The following is a 19,559-nucleotide window of genomic DNA, read 5'->3' as shown; positions in this document are numbered from 1 at the left end:
ACAGCCGCTTATTAAATCCTGACCTATTTAAAAGCGGATTTTCTTATCGACGTTCTTGGGCGGGTCGTAGACGACCTTCCTGGTCTTCAGCCAGGCCCACTTGTACCGCTTGACCCAGACGCTCAGGGCGAACAGAATGCTCGTGGCAACCAGAACCTTCATACCCATACGCTTGCGGTCGTCCATCTCTGGCTCGGCAGCCCAGTTGAGGAACTCGGTAACGTCCTTGGCCATTTGAGAGGTAGTAGCCGGGGTGCCATCCTCATACTCGACAAGGCCGTCATACAGAACACGAGCCATGGCAATGCCAGTACCGGGGAAGTATGGGTTGAAGTTCAGACCAGCACCGACTTGGGCGCCAGCCGGGGGCTCATCGGGATAGCCGGTGAGAAGGCTGAATATGTAGTCGCAGCCGCCGTGGCGGCCCTTGACAATCAGGCTAAGATCCGGAGGAAGGGCACCATTGTTGGCAAAGCGGGCAGCCTCCTCGTTCTTGTAGGGAGAAGGAAGGTAGTCGGAGAGCTTGCCGGGGCGCTTCTCGATCTCGCCTTGCTCGTTGGGCTCTGTGTCGTATTCGTTCTCCTCAGCCAGAGCCTTGGCCTCGTCGACGGTCAGGATGGTGCCGACCAGGGCACGGTAGGGCACACGGCTGAGCGAGTGGCACGAGGCGCAGACCTCGCGGTATACCTGGAAACCTCTCCGGAGTCTGTAGAGGAAGGAAGTCTGTGAGCCGCATGTGCCAAACTAGAAGAGCCGAGGGGCTCAAACATGGGTGGGGGTCGAGCTTACGCTTGGTGGTCAAAGGTCTTGAACCACTGGTTATGAACCCAGGGATACTTGGTAGGGTGTAGGCTGCGTCGAAAGTAAGCTTTGCCGTTCACTCCTCACCATCCGGGCTCCCGGGCGGCGGGCGTAGCGGGCGGGAAAATAATATGCCTCAACGCGGGACCGGCGACAACGCCCCACGCGCGGGGCAGGACAATCGGCGACGGGAGACTCACCCTTCCTCGGCCGGAGTCATGGCATCGGCGGTAGGGCCATAGAGATGGTAGTACCAGGCAATAGAGCCGGCAGCGACAGCGGTAGCGGCGGCGGCAGCGATGTTGAGGCGGAGCGGCGATTCGGCAGTCGACCCAGAGCTCGAGGAGGACGCGTGACGCTGTGAGGGAGGGGCATTAGCTCTGCTGAGCAGCACAGAAGAGGATATTCAAACACATGTCGACGAGAGAGGCCAAGGGTCGGGCGCAATGGCAGCGGGCGGCTAGGAAGGTAGTCGTCGTCGATTGGGGAGCCGTCAGGGTCAGGAGATGGACGGCAGCTCGCAGCCTCTGCAGAACCTCGGGCACAGCAACACCCGCACCACAGCAGCGGACGTACCTTAGCAATTTGCACCGCGCCATTTCTCGCGCCGGCGAACGCGCGCGCGGAGCGCAGGCAGGACCTCGCCAGCATGGTCGAACACACCTAGCGGAGCTGTAGAGGACGTCAGGGATCGGATTGACTTGGCAATTCGCTGCCACCGTCGGTGTTTGCGGAAGGTAGGAGGCTCGAGCTGGTGAGGGTAGCCAGGTCAGGTTTCTCGACGGTGGACGCTCGACAAATTCGGGATTCTTAGGAACTCTGGCACTCTCATTGGCTGGCCAATCAAAGCTCTGCCAGCGGAACAACGGCCACCACGGCCCTTTGATTTTCCGCACAGCCGATGAAACCCAGCCAAGCACTGTAGAAGAGCCCAAGCTTCTGGTCCTTATCAAGGAAGTTTCGAGGACAGCATGATTTTCAGCGTTCACTTCACTGATTACTCAAGCGTTCAGATTTTGCCTTCTCCTTGATTGCAACACACGCCGACAACATGCACAGAAACAACATCTGATCGATCTATGGCACGACTGATGAGAGTCGAGATCCCAAATCCAGTTATTTTATTCCTCGATCTTTTCAGCCAGATCGACGTCCGCAACGCCCAGTTTTACCCTTCTATTTTGGCTGCCCTTCCTTATATACAACTACAGGTAGAAAACCGAACATCCTCGACCATGCACAACTGACATCCCTCAAGCACTGGCCGCCTTCTGAGCCAGGACCTCTCTCCGTTTCTTGACGGCATCCGCAAGCATATCCAGTACTTTGACGGTATCGTCCCACCCAATGCAGGCATCTGTGATGCTCACGCCGTACTTGAGCGCGCAAGGGCCCTCTGGAGGAACCTTCTGGTTGCCTGTCGACAAGTTAGCATGGCACATCTATGACCCGGCTGCATGCACGGCATTGGGGCCCAACTTACCCTCGTTGATATTGCTCTCGATCATGACACCCATGATGCCCTCTTCGCCGTTGGCGATCTGTTCAGCCAAACAGGCGGCAACCTTGGGTTGGTTCTTGTGGTTCTTGAGTGAATTACCGTGACTGCAGTCAACCATCAGGCGTTGCTTAAGCCCAGCCTTAGCCAGAGCGGCCTTGGCCTCGGCGATGCTCTGAGCATCGTAGTTCGTGCCACGCGAGCCACCACGCAGGATGACGAAGCAGTCCTCGTTGCCAATGGTGCCCAGGATGGCCACTACACCGGGCTTGGTCACGGACAGGAAGTGATGGGGATGTTTAACGGCTCCAATAGCATCAACGGCCACAGTGAGAGTGCCGTCGGTGCCGTTCTTGAAGCCAACTGGAAAACTGAGACCGCTAGCCAGCTCGCGGTGCAGCTGACTCTCCGTTGTCCTGGCGCCGACAGCGCCAACGCTGAGCAGGTCGGCCAGGAACTGGGGGCTGATGGTGTCCAGCATCTCGCTGGCAATGGGCATGCCCTTGGAGGTAAGGTCGACGAACAGCTGCCGGCTAATGCGCAGACCCTTATTGATATTGAAGCTGTTGTCGATATCTGGGTCGTTGATCAGACCCTTCCAGCCGATCGTGGTGCGCGGCTTCTCAAGGTAGGAGCGCATCACGATTAGCAGCTCGTCCTTGTGCTTCTCCTTCTCCTTCAGCAACAGGTCACAGTATTCAAGGGCGGCCTTAGGGTCGTGGATCGAGCAAGGGCCGACGACGACTAGCAACCTTTGCTTCTCATCGGTGCCATGGATGATGGAGACGGCCTCCTCACGGCCCTGAAGCACGGTTCGTTTGGACTCGACGGTCTGAGGAATCTCGTGCTGGAGAAGGTTGGGTGGTGTAAGGGGGTTGTAACCACGAACTGTAGTAGTCTGATATTAGTGACTGCCCCGTGCAACTGCGTCCTGCCGTCACAATAAAAGGGGGCACATACTCCTCCAGTCTTCACTCTCGGCCTTGTTGCCGACGTTCTTGTTCTCGATGTAGAAAGTCTGGTTGCCATGGTGAGTTCAAGATGTTCCTGGATCTTGCGGCGCGCACAGTCCAAGCGGGTCGGGTCCAACATACAGACATGACGATTATGATGCGAGTGGGGTGTAGAACAAAGTGTCAAAAGCAAAAGAATGCGAAGCCGCAGATGGAAATGACAAGACAGTAGAATTACACAGCCTCTTGGAAAATACAGAAGCTGGATTGGGTATCCAGAGATGTGAGCAAAACGAGATGCAATGGAACTCGAACTTTTGCGCCGATGGCGGTTGCAGCAGCTCTTTTAGTTTGTAGATTTTTTGTTTCGAGGGGCAATCCGCACTCATTCGACCACTTGATCTGGGCGAATGACTCAATGTGGGGTCGTTTTTGCCCTTGAGCCTTGGCCTTGCTAGGCTCTGAGCAGTAAAAAGACGTCCCCTTTTTGCATCCCGCGAGGCCGCAACACATGCGACACCCCGGCAAACAGGCCATCGGCCTGCATGAAAGGGGGCGAACTCCTTTTTCGCAGTGACTCTGTCCAATCGCAATCAGGTAAAAGCAATCCGACTCAGTGGTTGCAGAACTCGTCTGGGGCAAGTTTTTTGGCGCCCTGGCCCCGCACATCCGAGTTCGGACCACTGAAGGTGAGGGCGATGCTTTCGCGACAAACAAGGGCCGGGTGTGGGATTTGAAGGGACGATCAGAGAAAACAAAGCTCACGTCGAGGATTTGCGAGCAGTGTCTACAGCAGTTAACGAATCGTCAGTCATCACAGCGGTTGGGTGGCAATGATGGGGGTATTGAACGAAGACGCATCGGCCTTAACACCAACCACGCTTCGAGGTGTTGGAGGTCCAGATGAAACAATGCTTCATTCTTCCGTCTCTCTGGACAACAATAAAGAACCAGCCTCCCAATTACAATCCCTCCCAGCTCTCTCCATAGCTGATCATCCATCGGACAGAAGGGTGTCCTAAATGAACCCCGTTAGATTGGATGCCAGGAAGGCTGAAGATGGGAGACCACAAGCTGTGTCTTTCCCCAAGTCTTGGCAATGGCATTTCTGAAAAGACCCACACCACATGGCGCCCCACATGCCGCCAAGGAGCAGTCCCGATTTGACAGCAGCTGCCAAGACCTTGACAGGGTCGTTTTGCAGCCATGCGAAGGTAAACTTCGCGGTCAACCTACGCGACAAACCTCGCGACATCCAGCGAGCCAGGTAGTCTGCGCTGCATCAAACATTTCAAGTCAATTCACAAGACAAAGACCATACAACATGGCAGAGTCATCTGGTAACAATAAAAGTGACGAGGACGTCAAGTCCAACAAGCGCAGCCATGCCGAGTTCACCGAGAACGATGCTTCAGGTGTGTAAATCAACCGTCAGATACCCACCTGACGGCTAGATGCCAGCTCACTAACACAGTGGTGCAGACAGCTCCTCAGACGATAACATGGGGCCGCAGATGCCCTCGGAAGCTCCCAAGAAGAAGCGCCGCATCCTGCCATATGAGAAGCTCTATATCTCAGCTCTTCCCAAGTCCACTCGCTACTCCCGATCGCTCATGCACAAGGAGCAGCTCGCCTTTGTCACCATGACCCCTATCACTGATTTCCTGATTACAACTTCAGTAGATGGGGTGGTCAAGTTCTGGAAGAAGGTCGCCGAAGGCATCGAGTTCGTAAAAGAATTCAAGGCACACCAGGGAGAAATCCGGTCCGTGTCGTGCAGCGTAGATGGCCGCAGCTTTGCCACGGCCGGCGTCGACAAGACGGTCAAGCTGTTCGATGTCGTCACGTTCGACCTCCTATCAGTTCTCCAACTCGACTTTGTCCCAAGATGCATCTGCTGGGTTCATAAAAAGGGTACTTCGTTGCCCCTATTGGCCGTCTCTGACAGCGAAGCCAAGCCCAGCATCCGAATCTATGACGGCAGAGGGGAAAGCTTAGCCCTTCTACATACCGTTACCGGGCTACATCGGAGTCCCGTATCACTGATGGCCTTCAACGACCATTATGACTGCGTCATATCAGTAGATGATGGAGGCATGATCGAGTATTGGCGTCCGTCTGGCTCTTACGAGAAGCCCGACAATGTCTTCAAATACAAGAGCTCTACGAACTTATTCGAATTCAAGAAAGCTAAGTCGGTGCCTACGTCTCTCACTTTGTCCCCAGATGGTAGCCGGTTCGTAACCATGTCCTTCCCTGACCGGAAGATCCGCCTCTTCGAGTTCGCCTCGGCCAAGCTCCTCCGGACATACGATGAATCCCTTCGCACCATCGAGGAAATGCAGCAAGCGGGAACAGCACTACAAAAGCTAGACCCTGTGGAATTCGGTCGCCGACTTGCCCAGGAGCGCGAGATTGAGTCACCATCTATGCGCGACAAGTTCAACATCGTCTTTGATGAGTCGGGCCACTTCCTTCTCTTTGGCTCCTACCTCGGAATCAAGGTTCTCAACACCTACACAAATAAGATCGTTAAGGTATACGGCAAAGAAGAAAACTTCCGGCCACTAAGCCTAGCTCTCTACCAGGGGCAGCCTCAGAAAAAGGGTGTCACCACCGTTGCCATGGCAGCCTCCAACAACCCTCTTCTCCAGGAGTCCGAGACACGAGACCCATTATTGGTGGCGACCGGCATCGGAAAAGTCCGTTTCTACATGTTCACCAATGACGAAGAAATCAACAAGTCATCACGAGATGTGCAGAACGAGAAGCCCATTGTGCTCAACCAAAAGAAGGTCGAGGAAAAGAAAAAGGAGCTGGGTACTATGGCCATCATGCACACTACATACGGCGACATTCACATCCGTCTGTATCCCGAAGCGGCACCAAAGGCTGTCGAGAACTTTGTCACACACTCCAGGCGTGGGTACTACAATAACACGATATTCCACCGTGTTATCCGTAAGTTCATGATTCAGGGCGGAGATCCCTTGGGTGATGGTACTGGCGGCGAGAGTATATGGGGTAAGGAGTTCGAGGACGAGATCAGTAGTTTGAAACACGACAAGCCATACACTGTGAGTATGGCCAATGCCGGGCCCAACACGAACGGGAGCCAGTTCTTTATCACAACGGAAAAGACGGTACGTGTTTTATTTCATACTTCAATAACTCTACTGACCACTGCTGCTAACGTTCGACAAGCCATGGCTGGACGGTAAGCACACCATTTTCGGGCGTGCCGTCCAAGGGTTTGATGTGATACACAGAATCGAGAATGTCAAGACGTACAAGGAGAAACCAGTAGAGGATATCAAAATTATCAATATCGATATCCTCGGGTAGGGCATAGGAGAATGTCCAAACTGAACAGCTTGCTGCCATTATCCGGTCCAGCTCTCTCATCACTGCTAGTCCTCCCATTCTCATAGATGATCCATCTCAACATGCTTTTGTTCAACTCACCAACTGTCTTAACGCCCATCATTCCCATCGACCGATCCACATCAGCCAACAGGCCAGCTAAAACATGCCTTGCTCCTCTTTGACCTACAATTCCAAGACCGTAAATCACTTGTCTGCCCACTAGGAACAGCTTTTGTCTTCAGAGCAAGAGCCTTCACCACATCAGCTCCTGTTCTCACCCCCAAGTTAAATTATATTGTAATATCATCCCCGCAGTTTCAACAATCTCCAGCACCACATCCAAACTCGCCACTGCCCCATCAAGCTGTCTGCCCCCATGATCGCTCACATTAATCTCATCCATCCTATACCCAACCGCCGGCCTCGCATCCTCCTCACTCAATAACCCCTTCAACATGATCGGCTTGGACCCCACGCCCGTCTCAGCTCAGTAAACTCCTCCCACGAGTGCGCATCCCCCGAAAAGACTTCCTGCATCCACATCTTGCTCGCCACGGACATATCCACAACGTCGTTCCTCCCATTGCAGCAGCTACCTTTGCGCAGAAGACGTGGTCCGATGAAGCCAAACGCACACCCTTCGCCGTTGATGGCGAAGGGGAAAGATCCGTTATCGGGGCCACGTGGTCGCCATGCCGCTGTGCTGTAGATGTGGGGCACGCCGAGAGGTGCACAGGCTGCTGCGACGCCATTCTCGCCGTCGGGATGGTACGCATGTTGGACTCCTTATGAAAGCCATGAGGATGGGTGTATCTGTAGAAGTGTCGTTAGACTTAGCGGATCTGGTTCCAGTACACGTGGGACTGGATTAATGGGTGTCCGTAGCACATCCCATATCGCGCGCCAAACAACATCACAAACATGTCCCACTCGTAGACCATAGCATTCTTGGAACGAGCTTCCACTGCTGAATGCTTAGCGGTTGGCTTTCACGGTGACCTACCCACCGGCCACTCCCACACCATAGTCGTATGCATTGCGGGCCATGACTTTCTGAGCTTTTTCCTCCAGCTTTGTTGGGTCGGTGGCCAGTATAGGTTTGTGTCCATGTAGGATGGTGTTGGCATAGAGGTCGAAGAGGTGAGGTATAGGTTGTACCTTTTCCTTTTAGCGACGGATTGGTTGCTTTCATCGATATCGTGGCCAGGCATGATTCTCTTGAGGGATCAGGTTTGTGATATCAAATCAAGACTATTGAGGTGAGCTGTCCAGACAGGAAACATGATGAGTTCACGCTCGGTGATGTCAAGAAAGTTCCTGGGATGGTGTAATGAGTTGATATACCTAGGTACCTATACTCACATGACGGGGTGGCAGATTAAACGGACAAATCTACCATAAATAGAACAATCCAAGGTCTCTCCTGCCCTTGGAAGACCAAGAAGACGAACATACGAGTTTTATTGATTATGTCATTGTGAATATTTCGTACGTGAAAAGAAAAAGGGGATCGTCGGTGTGCCAGAAGACAGGCAAACACATAAAGGTTGAGGCCGACATTCTCTCAGGGACAACCACAAGACCTGTAGAGCTTATCCAAATCTCTAACTCTACAACATTGCAGTCCTCGATCAAACCAAGCCTCACACCTCGCGAAGCAAGGAAGCAAGCAGGTTATGTATTTCAGAGTCCTAACTAATTGCACCTACCCCAATGAACTCGAGTATTTTCCGGGCTGTTCCTCACGCTATCTGCCACACCAGAACGCCAAGATTTCTATAAAAAAAAAGACTGCAACCAGCGGCAGACTGGAAAATGTGGGCCATGTGATACGTGAGCCACAAAGCTTAGTATCGAGGAAGAGTTGTTGATGGGGAAGAAACGATAACTTCTCTGCGAACATCCACCCGTATCCCGATGACCGATAAAAACGTGCATGCCGCTTAGCCCACACTCAAAATCCATACATCTAGGTACCGGTACCAAGCAACGATTATCTGAAACAAACCGAGTATTTCATGGATATAGTCAAGCAGGTAAACGCCTGGTTCAGCCCACGCATGTACTCCTGCGGCAATAATCTTAGGACTTGATCGACCACAACTCCCGTGACCTGCCGACTGTTAGTAAGAGCTGATACAAAGTCAAACATTTGGATGACTCACCATCCCAGCTCTCTGAGCTTCTTCGAGTTGGTCTGCGATCCCTTCTTCTCGCCAGACCAAATCGCCAGAGCCTTGCTGGCCGAGGCGAAAGCTTCAACAAGCTCCTTCATCCTGCCGCACCGCATGAACTCCTTGGCCACGTCTGAATCCTTCTCGGCAATTATCGCAGCAAGGTCCATGCACTCCAGGAGATTGTCGCGCGAGAGCGAGGTGCCCGCAAAGTGCAAGCAGCTAATGTAGGCAAGGATCGTTTCCGGGATGTAGGCCTGGCGGATGTCGAGGAAGTCTTGCTCCACGGATCCTGTAGCGCTGTCAGCTCCGCCAGGGCAAACCTGGAAGAGTTGAATGAAATGACTTACTTCCATCGTAAGTTGTAAGCAGCCACTCCTTGAGAACTGGACGCATGCAAGCTTTAGCGATGCGGACCGTTTGGCTGACTTCCTGCCACATCTCGCGAGTCATTGGGACGCTTTCCCTGTTGAGCAAGAAAGGTTAGATATGACACAAAATAACTTATATGGCGTAAGGGATTGGCGTACTCTCTGGTGAGCGCCGCCAACGAAGTGAGCGTCTCAATCGAGTCCAAAGCACGGACTAAACTCTCCAACTCCCACAGATGACGAGTAATTGTGATCAGTTTCTCTTGGCTTGCGGGGCATGACTCCAAGAGGTCGCTCGGGAGCTGAGCAGCAGCAAATTCCTCGAACCACGCTGCCGGATCGTTCTCATCAACATCCTTCAGGAGGTTGGGGAACTTAGTGCGGATGATCTCGTGGCCGCGGACACGCCGACTAAACGCGCGAGCAGCCCGTAACCGAGTACGCTCTGCCAAACAGTTAGTAACCTAGATAAGAAGCCAATAGAGGCAGCCAACATACTCAGGAAATATTTGTAGATACGGACAGCATAGGCGCAGGTCTCCACAAACAAGCCGGGAACCAGCAAGAGCCATTCCATGGAGCGGATGAGGGCGTCATCTTCGGGGTCGACGTAGTCGGCGTCGTCCCCAAAGAAGTCAGGCTTGACGAGCCGCCCATACTTCAGAGTCGCTGGGCCGTCCTCCAAGATCTTGAACTGGTCTTTAGCGTCGCAAGAGACGAGCTCGTCCTGGACATCATCCAGATAAATGAGAGGTTGACTCTTCACAAACTCTGAAACGTCAATCCCCAGGTTCCTCATGATCGTAAGCTGGTGCAGCCGTGCATCAATATCAACAATGTGGATGAGATTCCTGCTGAGCGTCGAATACACCCGTGGGCCGTGCAGCTTCGAGCAATACAGTGGGATCATTTCTTCCAAACGAACCAGCCGCAAATAGCTAATGTATGCGGCAATGGAGTTCTCGGCTGCCTGATGGCGTGCTTGCAAAGGGCCTTTGTCCTTAGCAACACCCGAGAGGCGGTCGAGAGTCAGGATGATAATGAGGACATGAGCAAGTATCCGCAAGCCTTGGTGGTCTCCTAAGTCATAATACTTCTTGTCGCTGAAACTTTCGTGCGGGAATGGGTATTCGGGGATCAGTTTTGACTTTTCTTTCTTGTTGGCGCGAATCGACAGCAAAAGGCCTTGATGAAACAGGAACTTATCCAGATCATCGGCGACAATGGCTGCCTGGAGTGCTTTTGCTGGACGAAAGGCCTCAGCGGAAGTTTTCATTCCCGTCTCTAAGCTATCGATCAAACGCTTGGTCGCCGTTGCGGGATCACCATGATATGCAACAGCGTTGAAAGAAGGGAATTGCTGGGCTGCTTTTGCTGCAGCGTCTCCGCCGTGCTTGATTAAGAACAAGTCGAACTGGGTCCGGAGAAGGGCGTTGTAGTGAGCGAATAGAACGTCGTCCCAAGTCTTGCACACCTTTTCAACGCTGGGGATGTCTCCCGCGAGCAAACCATAGACTGCTCTGTCGTAGTCGCTCGTTCCACCATCGGTAGCAATGGCGTAACACATTCTCCTCCACAAGATCAGAGAAACTGGATCGAAGTCTGGTTGCTCTTCATCATCGGGATTTGAGAGGGGCAGGGGAGCAATCGAAAAAGCCCTCCAGAGCTCAGTCCTAACCGCCAACCACTCCCTGATCTCAGACATCGAGCAACCTCGGCGCAGCATCTCGAAGCAACCCAGCCAGATAGCACGCTCAAAGGATTCATCCTGGGGTTCCAGCTTGCGAGCCTGACGAGTGACAGCATCCGGATCGAGCTGAGTAATCAGGGAATTGGAGCTCAGATGAGACTGAGCTGCTGCGGCGTCACGAGGGTCTAGAACACCTTGATAGGCGTTTACGCTCTTCTGGAGCTTGATCTTGTGGCGTGTATGGAGCCAACCATGGGCGAGAATGTCTCCTCTCTCCGCATTATGTTGGAGGTCGCTCACGACTTCATCAATGGGTGGGCCATAACTGGCGCTGTTTTGAAGCCATTCAAGGACGACCTTTCTCTCACGAGCTACCGAGTCGGAAACCATAAACTCGTTCCACCATTGCCTGCGACTTTTAGTCGAACCATCATGTTCCTTTTTCTGATTCTGGGTAGCATCGTGATAGCGAAGAGGGAGAATGCGCCTCAACAAATCCCAGATCTGCACCTCGTCTTCTAGTTGCTGCAATTCCTCGTCCAAGATGTCATCGTTCTCCTCATCGGCATCGTCAAGATCCATTTCGATAGACCCTGCCCTCTGCCAACTCCCCCTCTGCGCGGATCGCTGGCGCGCCTGGCGTTCACGAAGTCGGTCGAGCCTCTTTCGAGTGAAGGTGTAGTATGAATCGACTAATTGGAATGCACGGGAGCGCCGCTCTGGGGGAGAACCGGTCTGGTCGGCATCATAGCGATCAAGTTGGGCGGCGAAGTAATCAATTTCTTCACCGACGCGGACAGCATTGTCCTGGGAAGTAGCTTCAATATCGGCCATTTCCTCAGGATTGAGCCCTAACCGACATGTGAGCGACTTCCATTTGCATGAAGTATTGAGGCACACAGAAAGGGAACTGACCATGATGGGGGCTCTGAGAGCTGCCGCGAGAGCTCTCAATGGAATCTGGGATGTTCTGAATTGGCGTCAGAAAGAGCAAGGAAACGACCTTGGCATGCGCAAGGAAGCGCGGCGTAGAAGACTCACAAATGCTGGAGACATTACGCTTTGCACTAGGGATTCGGAAGAGCGAATGTGATGATGAAAGGACTAAACGTTAGGTTGGCCGGGCAGCCCTGAGCGTATTGAGAAGTTGGGATTGTGAGGTTGGCACCCCAACTGCAGGCACGACAAAAGGCGTAGTACTTTATGACGACCAAAAGGACTGCTATTGCATTGTCTGTGGTCGAATTGAAAATGTCGGCAGTCTAGACTGCAAAACCCACGCAAGTCTGACTGGCTGTTTTCGTGGACGGAGGAATATTTGGGGAGTTCGCAACCACCAGACATATGGTGGTCCCTCTGCCTGGTCAGCGGAGCGCGGTCGTCGCGTCGATGGATGCAGCTGTCGGAAAAATCATCTTTGTCAGCGGCGAGCCCCAGCAGCCTTCAGCCTGCGCCTGGGCCCTGGCCTGTCATGGACCTTGAGCACGGACCACCAGAGATAGGGAACAGCGAGTGGATCCAATGCCCCACTTGCCAGACAATTTGGGGGTTGAAAAGTGCTTGACGCGAGGTGCAAATTTTGGACTTCTCTTTTCTCCTTTCTTCAATGTCCATGGCATTCATATTAGAGTCTCGGGACAAGCTTGTCGGTGCTTGTTCAGGCCCTTAGGCCTCACGCGCGCTCAATGATAGCCTAGATCAATTCCATGATTCCTCCAAGTTACCTGAATATCTGTTCAGGTGTGCATATTGGACAAAGTGGTACAGTTCAGTTCGCATATTTTTGACCCATGCTTTACTCTGGTGGCGTCACCGGATGCCTTTTCTCCTTTGCTCCATCTTTAGCCGAAGCAACTCTGGTTTAGGACAGCTGACAGTTTTGGCTTGATCGCCATTTCTCTTGTAAAATGCATGACAGCACTCATAAAGCGCGTCGATAAATCTGGTACATTTTGCTTCATTGTAGCTGTTTTTTGTTAAGCAGTCTGCCAATGTCAATGCGTTAGGGTGATGGTGTGGATAGCATGGGGCATAGTTGAAGCAGAGACAGTCTCCTTACTCTGGATGGCACACTAATTGTCAAAACTCCAAGTGTCAGTGCAAGTTGTAGGTCATAAATAACAGGCGAAGGATTAAGACGAACTGCACGGGGATGACATGGAGGATCACTCCTTAAATCCTGCTCAAGTCCCTGGCGTTTGTCAGACTCGAGTAAGGCTCCAACTGGTGGCAGCATGTCTCTAAACAACCAACCATCTCGGCCAGTATGGGCTGGATCGATACCAAAGAGAATGGAAATCGTTTTGTCAAGTGAAAAAGCAATCGGGCCCAACCTGGGTAGATAGCTATTTTCCTGATATTGAGTGTTTGGTTTAAGTGAAAAGCTATGATGTCAGGTTCTTAAAAAAAAGTTTGAACCAATGTGGATCTCTTGAGTCTTAACCGGCACAGACCAGACAACCTGAACTCGAGTTCCAGCTCATCACCAAACCTAAGCTCTCCCATGTCAACAGGTTGTCGTTGAGACCTGCGTCCTTTCAGCTAGAAAAAAATCACATATCTGACATGAAAGTGCATACTGGTTTGGTTTTAGTGGAGTACAGTGCCGCTGCAATATCTCAGAGGAAGAATTGCCCCTTGATTCTTTTGACATTTAATGATTGAAGGCATGATCCTGTTTGGGAGTGCTGGTTGTAATCCAAAGTCTCCCCCTTCCCTCAAAAAGAAGCTCATGCGCTCTATGACGGCTTCCAGATACAAGACTAGTTGTACTTCCTTAACAAAAAGCATCAATACCATAAAAACAGGCAAACTCTCCACCTCTGGCCTTGATGTTCCTGAGCCCAGTGAAAGATACCAAAGAATTGGAAAGCGCATTTGGCATTCTTTGATCAAAGCCTGCAAATCAAGGCGTATAACCAACTCTTTGATAACCTGAGAATTTAGATTCTTAAACCTTTTCTTCGTTCCTCTGTCATCACAGCACTCCGGGTAATCTTCCAACCATTCGATGTACCCTGCAAAACCCGTAAGCTCGGTACACTTGTTAGGCTGCATTTAGCGACGACCCACTTCCTAACCCCGCCATGACGAACGAAGCAGACGGCGCCAGTCAAACAAGTGACCACCAGCCCTCCGCGAACATCTCCAACCAAGGGACTCAAAGCCACCACAATCCTCCTCTCGATCGCGCAATTAACAATTCTCAGGCAACACGTGGTCAGCCTGAAAACGAAGTAACAAAGCATCAGCCGCCTGCGAGCATCTTAGCACCCAGCACTGCTTTCTTGCCTACCTCTGAAGGACCTAGTAAGCAAGTCGGCCCCGTGCATTGCTTCCTCGCCAAAAGCTCCTCCCATCTGCCTTTTCCATCCAGCTCTCCCTCAAGCTGCCTTTCCATAGCCTTTTCACACACCAGCTCCGGTTCTTATACCTCCCAATTCACTTACCTTCTGAATTTGTGTCTTTTTGGCACTTTTGGCAACCAACCGAGTTCTCAAAACTTCACCTCAACCACATCGTTATGGGCTATTGGTTGACTCACTAACCTGCTCCTCCCAGCCCAAGCAGACTCGCGCACAGCAGCCTACGGCAACTACATCGACAACACCTCAACCAATCCAGCAAACAAGATGGCCGACTCTGCTGAGCCCAACGGCAGTCCCAGCCAGCCAGGTGGTGCTGAGCCTCCGGCTCCCCCGACCTCAGAACACCTGAACATCAAGGTGACCGACAACAACAACGAGGTCTTCTTTAAGATCAAGCGAAGCACCAAGCTGGAGAAATTGATGACTGCTTTCTGTGAGCGCCAGGGCAAGTCGCTCTCGTCGGTGCGTTTCTTGTTCGAGGGTCAGCGCGTTCAGCCCCAGGACACTCCGGATACTGTACGTCCTTTGTTCTTTTGAACAACTCTGTTCCTTTTTGTCCCGTTTTCTGGTTCCCAAACAGTGATATTTGGTCCAAAAAACTTGCCAATACTGACTCCCCTGGCCTCTGTAACCAGCTCGAAATGCAAGACGGAGATACTCTTGAAGTACACCAGGAGCAAGTCGGTGGCTTCTGCTGAACACTAGTTGAGCATTCGGGAGAAGTCGAGACACGATACACGACAGAGTTCCAGAAGTGCTGCGCGCATAAATAAAGGACATTTGATTCTACACCTGGGGCCAACATTACGTAGGCTATCCCGCGGTTGTGAATATCGTGGAATTGTGACCAAGATTACTATCCACATTGCGAGGTTGTGGACATAATCATTGGCAATGATTGTGAAAGACGATGATACCAGATGGGGCCATGGACCGATGGATGGAGAAGTGGTAATGGATGCTAGTTCTCAATGGAAGATCTCGATCACGATTGATGCTGTCGTGGGGTGCAACAGCCTCTGGCGTACAAACCCTCTCAGTTGGACGCAAGGTCGGCGTACTGGAGTGAGATATTTGACAGAGCACAACCTTGATTTCAAACTGCGGTTCCATTGACAGTCATCTGATGATTTGTTTTATCCTCTGTGAAAAATAGGCCCATATTAACCATTACATTCGCCATGCTTGACATTCTGCTTGTTGAAGGAGAGGACATAACTACATATGTATTCTGCCTACCTAGGTATGGTAAGGCCCATGACTAATTTCAACAGAAAAGAGTGACAAAGAACATGACACATGCAGCAATAAGTCCAGTCTGATACAACCAACACCAGTGAACGAAAAGATCGATGATGTCAATAGTCCATCCTCGCCTGATGAACTACTTTCCCAAGGAAATCCCTTTATTCCCCCTCCCTTTTTTTACCATCAACCCACCTTGCCATCTATCAGGACCCAAACCAAGAAAAAAGAGATCATTCTGTATCATGCCTTCAACTCCATCTCCATGCACCTGGTACACAGGACAAACGTTTCCCCCGGCGGTGCTCTCCCCTCAAGAGGGAAGATCTGCCCATCGTCGAATCCGCCGCCGCAACTCCCGCAACGGAAGCATTCATCATGCCACTCGCCGCCAAGCGCTTTAATGTACTGACCAATGACAGCCTTCCTGCACTTACGACACTTCGGCGCACGCCGCTCGGTGCGCTTCGTCTGGCAGCTGACACACCACGCATAGCCGTCCTTTTCGATATGCGTCTGGCCCTTGCCGAACGGCTCACCACACTCGGCGCAGAAGAAGTGGCCGATGTGCCAGTGGGCGCCCAATGCCACCACGTGCTCGCCCATGATGGGAGTTTTGCAATGTTTGCAGCGCGGGGCGAAGAGCTCGTGCCAGTCAAGGTGACAGTAGAAACGCAGGCGCTCGTCGCCGTCTTCGGCCATGGTCTTGCCGGGCTCTTCGGGAAGGATCTCTCCAGCTCGCCGGCGACGAATGCGGTCCAAACGGGCCGCGCGGTGCTCTTCTGGTTCAGGTGAAATTTCGAGAGCCTCGAGAGAAGTGCCACAGGCGTAACACGTAAAGCACTCTGGGTGAAACCGCTCTGTGCTGCCAGCAAGAGAGATGAAACGACCTTGAATAGGCCCGTTGCATTCATGACAGCGCGCAGCAGAACGCGTGGAGAAGGAATGATTGTCTAAGGGCCAGGGGTCGCGTGGGCGAGGCTGATGTCGAACACGCGGGGCTCCGGGTTGGGGAGTAGGAAGCGGTCGAGAGGAACCATTACATGAGTTGTTGATGTTGTTGTCGTCAGGGGTTACAATGACGGGGTTGCTAGGGCCATCCCTCGCCCCTCCATCTGGCTCGATGACGATGGAGGGGGGAGTTGGAGAAGAGGAGGAAGAGTCTGAGACAGCGATGGTGGGGATGGAAGAGGGAGTAGGCGCATCTACCTGAAGAGAAGGCGGGCGAGGGGGGTGGGCGGTGCGCTGCCGCGACGGTGACCGCAACGCAGGCTTTGACGAGGCCGCAGAATCACTCGCAACAGAGATAGCAGGGATCGCTTGTTGCGCTTGCCGCTGTGTTTGCTGTTGATCAAGTCTGCCCGGGACGAGGACCGTCGCAGGGCCGATTCTGCGGCCGGATCTTGACTCTTCTGACCTTTCGTCAGTAGCCTCCTCTGGGGGCTTCCAATTCTTATCGAAGCTTACGATAGGTCGACCAGGACTATCGCTGACGGCAGAAGGCGTGGGCAGCTTTGGGCTGCGGTCCTTCAGCTTCTTGCTCGTAGCTTGTCTTATATCCTCGCTGCGAATCTCCATGCCATGCTTGCGAGGAACATCATCGCGGGAAGTAGCAGTAGGAAGATGAGCATTGATGGTGTACTCGGGATTCCGGGACTGGCTTGGAGGGTTCCGGTGAATCTCGTACTTCGAGATCAGCTTTTGGACTGACGATCGAGATGCGGTGTTGCTCGTCGATCCGCTGGGGAGAACGGGGGCCCTGTTGAGAGGATCACTTGGCTTCGGCCGAAGCGGCGTCTCCTCATCCCGTATCGGATGTTGAGCTTGGCTTGACGTCTCGGCATCCGGCTCTTCCCAGATCTGATCTGGCGAAAAAGGCTTGCCAACCTCCCCGCTGATGTTTCTCCTTTGCCTGCCCCTAGCACGCGCTCCGGGAACACAGGCGGAAGGTGTGCCAGATGCGACATCTCCATACGGCTTATTGGTCTCATGGCCGCTTCCAAAAGTCTGCCGAGGCGTCTCGCTCCCTTGCCCTTGGCGACTAGATGAAAACGAAGTCCGGCTGGTCGCGAGCCTTGGAGAGTCGCCTTCTGTGGAACTACCGGACATAGAGCGGGTGTGGTGGGAATTCCGAGCCAGGCCAGTGGGAGCAACATCTTTTCCATACAAGCCGGTACTGGCCGTGCGGGCATGTGCATAACTATTCTTCCGCAGATGTGGCCTGTAACGGTACGGAGCACCGGGCGGGGGAACCTTTCCTGGATTTTGATGCTGCCACACGAGCTCAGCGGCCTCGTTGAGAGCGGCCTGATAGATACGCTCCTCCTCGCTGAGCTCGTCATCAGACACCTTTTGTTTGCGCAGGCGATCCCTCAAATCCATATCCTCCATGGCGCGACGCAGGGAGTGAGCCTCTTCCTTCTCCATCCATCGCTGACCACGCTCGATGTAAGTCGCACTAGGCACCACCTCGGAAGGCTTCAGGGGCTGAACGGGCTTGTCTGGATAGTAGTCCCGGCCACCAGACAGAGTCGGGTACCTTGACGACATGCTAGGTGAGACGGCATGGCGGATGATTGATGGCGACTGGCTGTTGACATCCAACTGGCTGCGCTGATGGTGGCTCTGCGGCGAAGGGACAATCTCCGAGTTAGTAGGAGCATCAACAGATGCCCTGGCGCTCCCAGACACGCCAGTGGAATCGTGCTTGGGGGGATTTGGCAAGGGGCGAGCACCGGCCGGGCGGTTCACACGGTTATTGCGCAGGTCCGCAAGGTATGCCGCTGCAGACGAACCGTTAGCAGCCTGTACATAGCAGCGAAAGCCATGCCTGTCCTCTGCGAGCGAGGACATACCGAATTGTTCGCTGGTCATGTATGTTGGCCCTGGTGGCGTGACCTTCCTGGTCGAAGAGCGCTCCTTCGACTTCCCTCGGGCGAACATGGCGGCTGCTGATGCGTCAGTCGTGGTCGAACGAGTCGCTCGTCTCGGTCCCAGTCTCGGTCGGCGACGGCAATCGGGCTCGAGGGCGATGAGACGGGAAACAAAGAGAGGTCCGGCGGTGGATACAAGGACGGCCAGGCAGGCACTGGCAGTCTCAGGCTCAGGCTCAGGCTCAAGTCATCAAGCGAAAGCCTCAGACAGCCAGGAAGCCAAAAGGCCGGGGTGCAAGTCCCGGCGCAAGATAACGTCGTCGGGAATTTATGCACCCACCTCCTTCATGGAAGGAAGGCGGCGAAGGCCAGGGAAGCGATTGTTAACCTGTTCCGGTGTCAGCAGTACGGAGACGTTGCCCTTGTGGGATTGGGGGACACAACAGAAACAATCAGCAACCCTGGGCCACGGCACAAGAGGAAGGACAGAAGGGACGAGGTGAGTCAAGGAGGTCGAGATGTTTGGGTCCGGTCTGCACCTGCGAGCTCATCTGACGAAGGTCGACCATAACCCCATAGTTTATTGGCCGGCTGCCAGCCTGCCATTGGGTCCAGGACCGTCCAAGGCAAACAGTGCAAACACTCACGGTCGTTCCCACAGTGACCAAACAGATGGTGCTGTGCCCTGTGCTAGGGCCGCCAGGCAGGGGTCAACAAGGAAGGCGGAAGCGCCCGCAGCTGTTAGCAGGTCACGCAGCTACCCCAGCTCCCCAGAAGCCTGCTAGCGTCGGGCATGCCACAGTGATCTAGTCTGGCTTGATGTCTGCAGCCTATAAAAAGACTAACAGCAGCGTGGGTTCTAAAAGTTAGCAGCCCTGTGTGATTTGCATTGTGAGACGTCCCCTGACTTTTATTTGCAATCCTCTTGTCTCCTTGTGGCCACCATGGCGCTTTCAGTAGTCGGGGCAGCACAGTTCTCAATTTCCCACTAACAGGAAGGTAGGGCGACACAGTACCAGTTGAGACAGATCCGAATATCTTGTGGAGTTGATGATTCTCAATTGCATGGGGCTGGGAGTGGATCCTGCGTTCCAGCTGTTTCTTTGAGCTGTTTCTGCTTGAAACTGCAGAGTTCCCATTTCTTTGCTCGAAGTCCTGTCCATCGGCAATCAGGCCTGTCGTCGTCAGTCGTGCCGTATCTGATACCTAGCCTACCCTTC

The 19,559-nt window shown here is 53.1% G+C and overlaps 6 protein-coding genes across 6 annotated transcripts; 2 read left to right on the top strand and 4 right to left on the bottom strand.

The window, feature by feature from the left end:
- Positions 1-27: 27 nt before the first annotated feature.
- On the bottom strand, positions 28-1,452 carry CTHT_0059510 (putative cytochrome c protein; the record flags this gene model as incomplete). The annotated part of the gene is made up of 4 exons (XM_006696206.1): positions 28-706; positions 790-852; positions 1,002-1,159; positions 1,378-1,452. The coding sequence occupies 4 exons, from the start codon at positions 1,450-1,452 to the stop codon at positions 28-30; spliced, it is 975 nt and encodes a 324-aa protein (XP_006696269.1).
- A 602-nt stretch (positions 1,453-2,054) lies between these two features.
- Positions 2,055-3,399, bottom strand: CTHT_0059500 (uncharacterized protein; the record flags this gene model as incomplete). The annotated part of the gene is made up of 4 exons (XM_006696205.1): positions 2,055-2,218; positions 2,285-3,187; positions 3,260-3,317; positions 3,394-3,399. The coding sequence occupies 4 exons, from the start codon at positions 3,397-3,399 to the stop codon at positions 2,055-2,057; spliced, it is 1,131 nt and encodes a 376-aa protein (XP_006696268.1).
- A 1,177-nt stretch (positions 3,400-4,576) lies between these two features.
- Positions 4,577-6,597, top strand: CTHT_0059490 (peptidyl-prolyl cis-trans isomerase-like protein; the record flags this gene model as incomplete). Its single annotated transcript, XM_006696204.1, has 3 exons — positions 4,577-4,667; positions 4,735-6,395; positions 6,457-6,597. The coding sequence occupies 3 exons, from the start codon at positions 4,577-4,579 to the stop codon at positions 6,595-6,597; spliced, it is 1,893 nt and encodes a 630-aa protein (XP_006696267.1).
- Positions 6,598-8,700: 2,103 nt separating this feature from the next.
- On the bottom strand, positions 8,701-11,909 carry CTHT_0059480 (uncharacterized protein; the record flags this gene model as incomplete). The annotated part of the gene is made up of 7 exons (XM_006696203.1): positions 8,701-8,731; positions 8,784-9,084; positions 9,143-9,258; positions 9,323-9,608; positions 9,662-11,704; positions 11,769-11,823; positions 11,895-11,909. The coding sequence occupies 7 exons, from the start codon at positions 11,907-11,909 to the stop codon at positions 8,701-8,703; spliced, it is 2,847 nt and encodes a 948-aa protein (XP_006696266.1).
- Positions 11,910-13,939: 2,030 nt separating this feature from the next.
- CTHT_0059470 (ubiquitin-like protein) lies at positions 13,940-14,919 on the top strand (the record flags this gene model as incomplete). The annotated part of the gene is made up of 3 exons (XM_006696202.1): positions 13,940-14,162; positions 14,415-14,737; positions 14,857-14,919. 3 exons carry the CDS (start codon positions 13,940-13,942, stop codon positions 14,917-14,919), a joined length of 609 nt encoding a protein of 202 aa, XP_006696265.1.
- A 790-nt stretch (positions 14,920-15,709) lies between these two features.
- On the bottom strand, positions 15,710-18,409 carry CTHT_0059460 (uncharacterized protein; the record flags this gene model as incomplete). Its single annotated transcript, XM_006696201.1, has 1 exon — positions 15,710-18,409. One exon carries the CDS (start codon positions 18,407-18,409, stop codon positions 15,710-15,712), a length of 2,700 nt encoding a protein of 899 aa, XP_006696264.1.
- Positions 18,410-19,559: the final 1,150 nt, after the last annotated feature.

Source organism: Thermochaetoides thermophila (genome assembly GCF_000221225.1).
Source record: "Thermochaetoides thermophila DSM 1495 unplaced genomic scaffold scf7180000011821, whole genome shotgun sequence".
NCBI classification, from domain to species: domain Eukaryota; kingdom Fungi; phylum Ascomycota; class Sordariomycetes; order Sordariales; family Chaetomiaceae; genus Thermochaetoides; species Thermochaetoides thermophila.
This window is presented reverse-complemented; position numbering and strand designations above follow the sequence as displayed.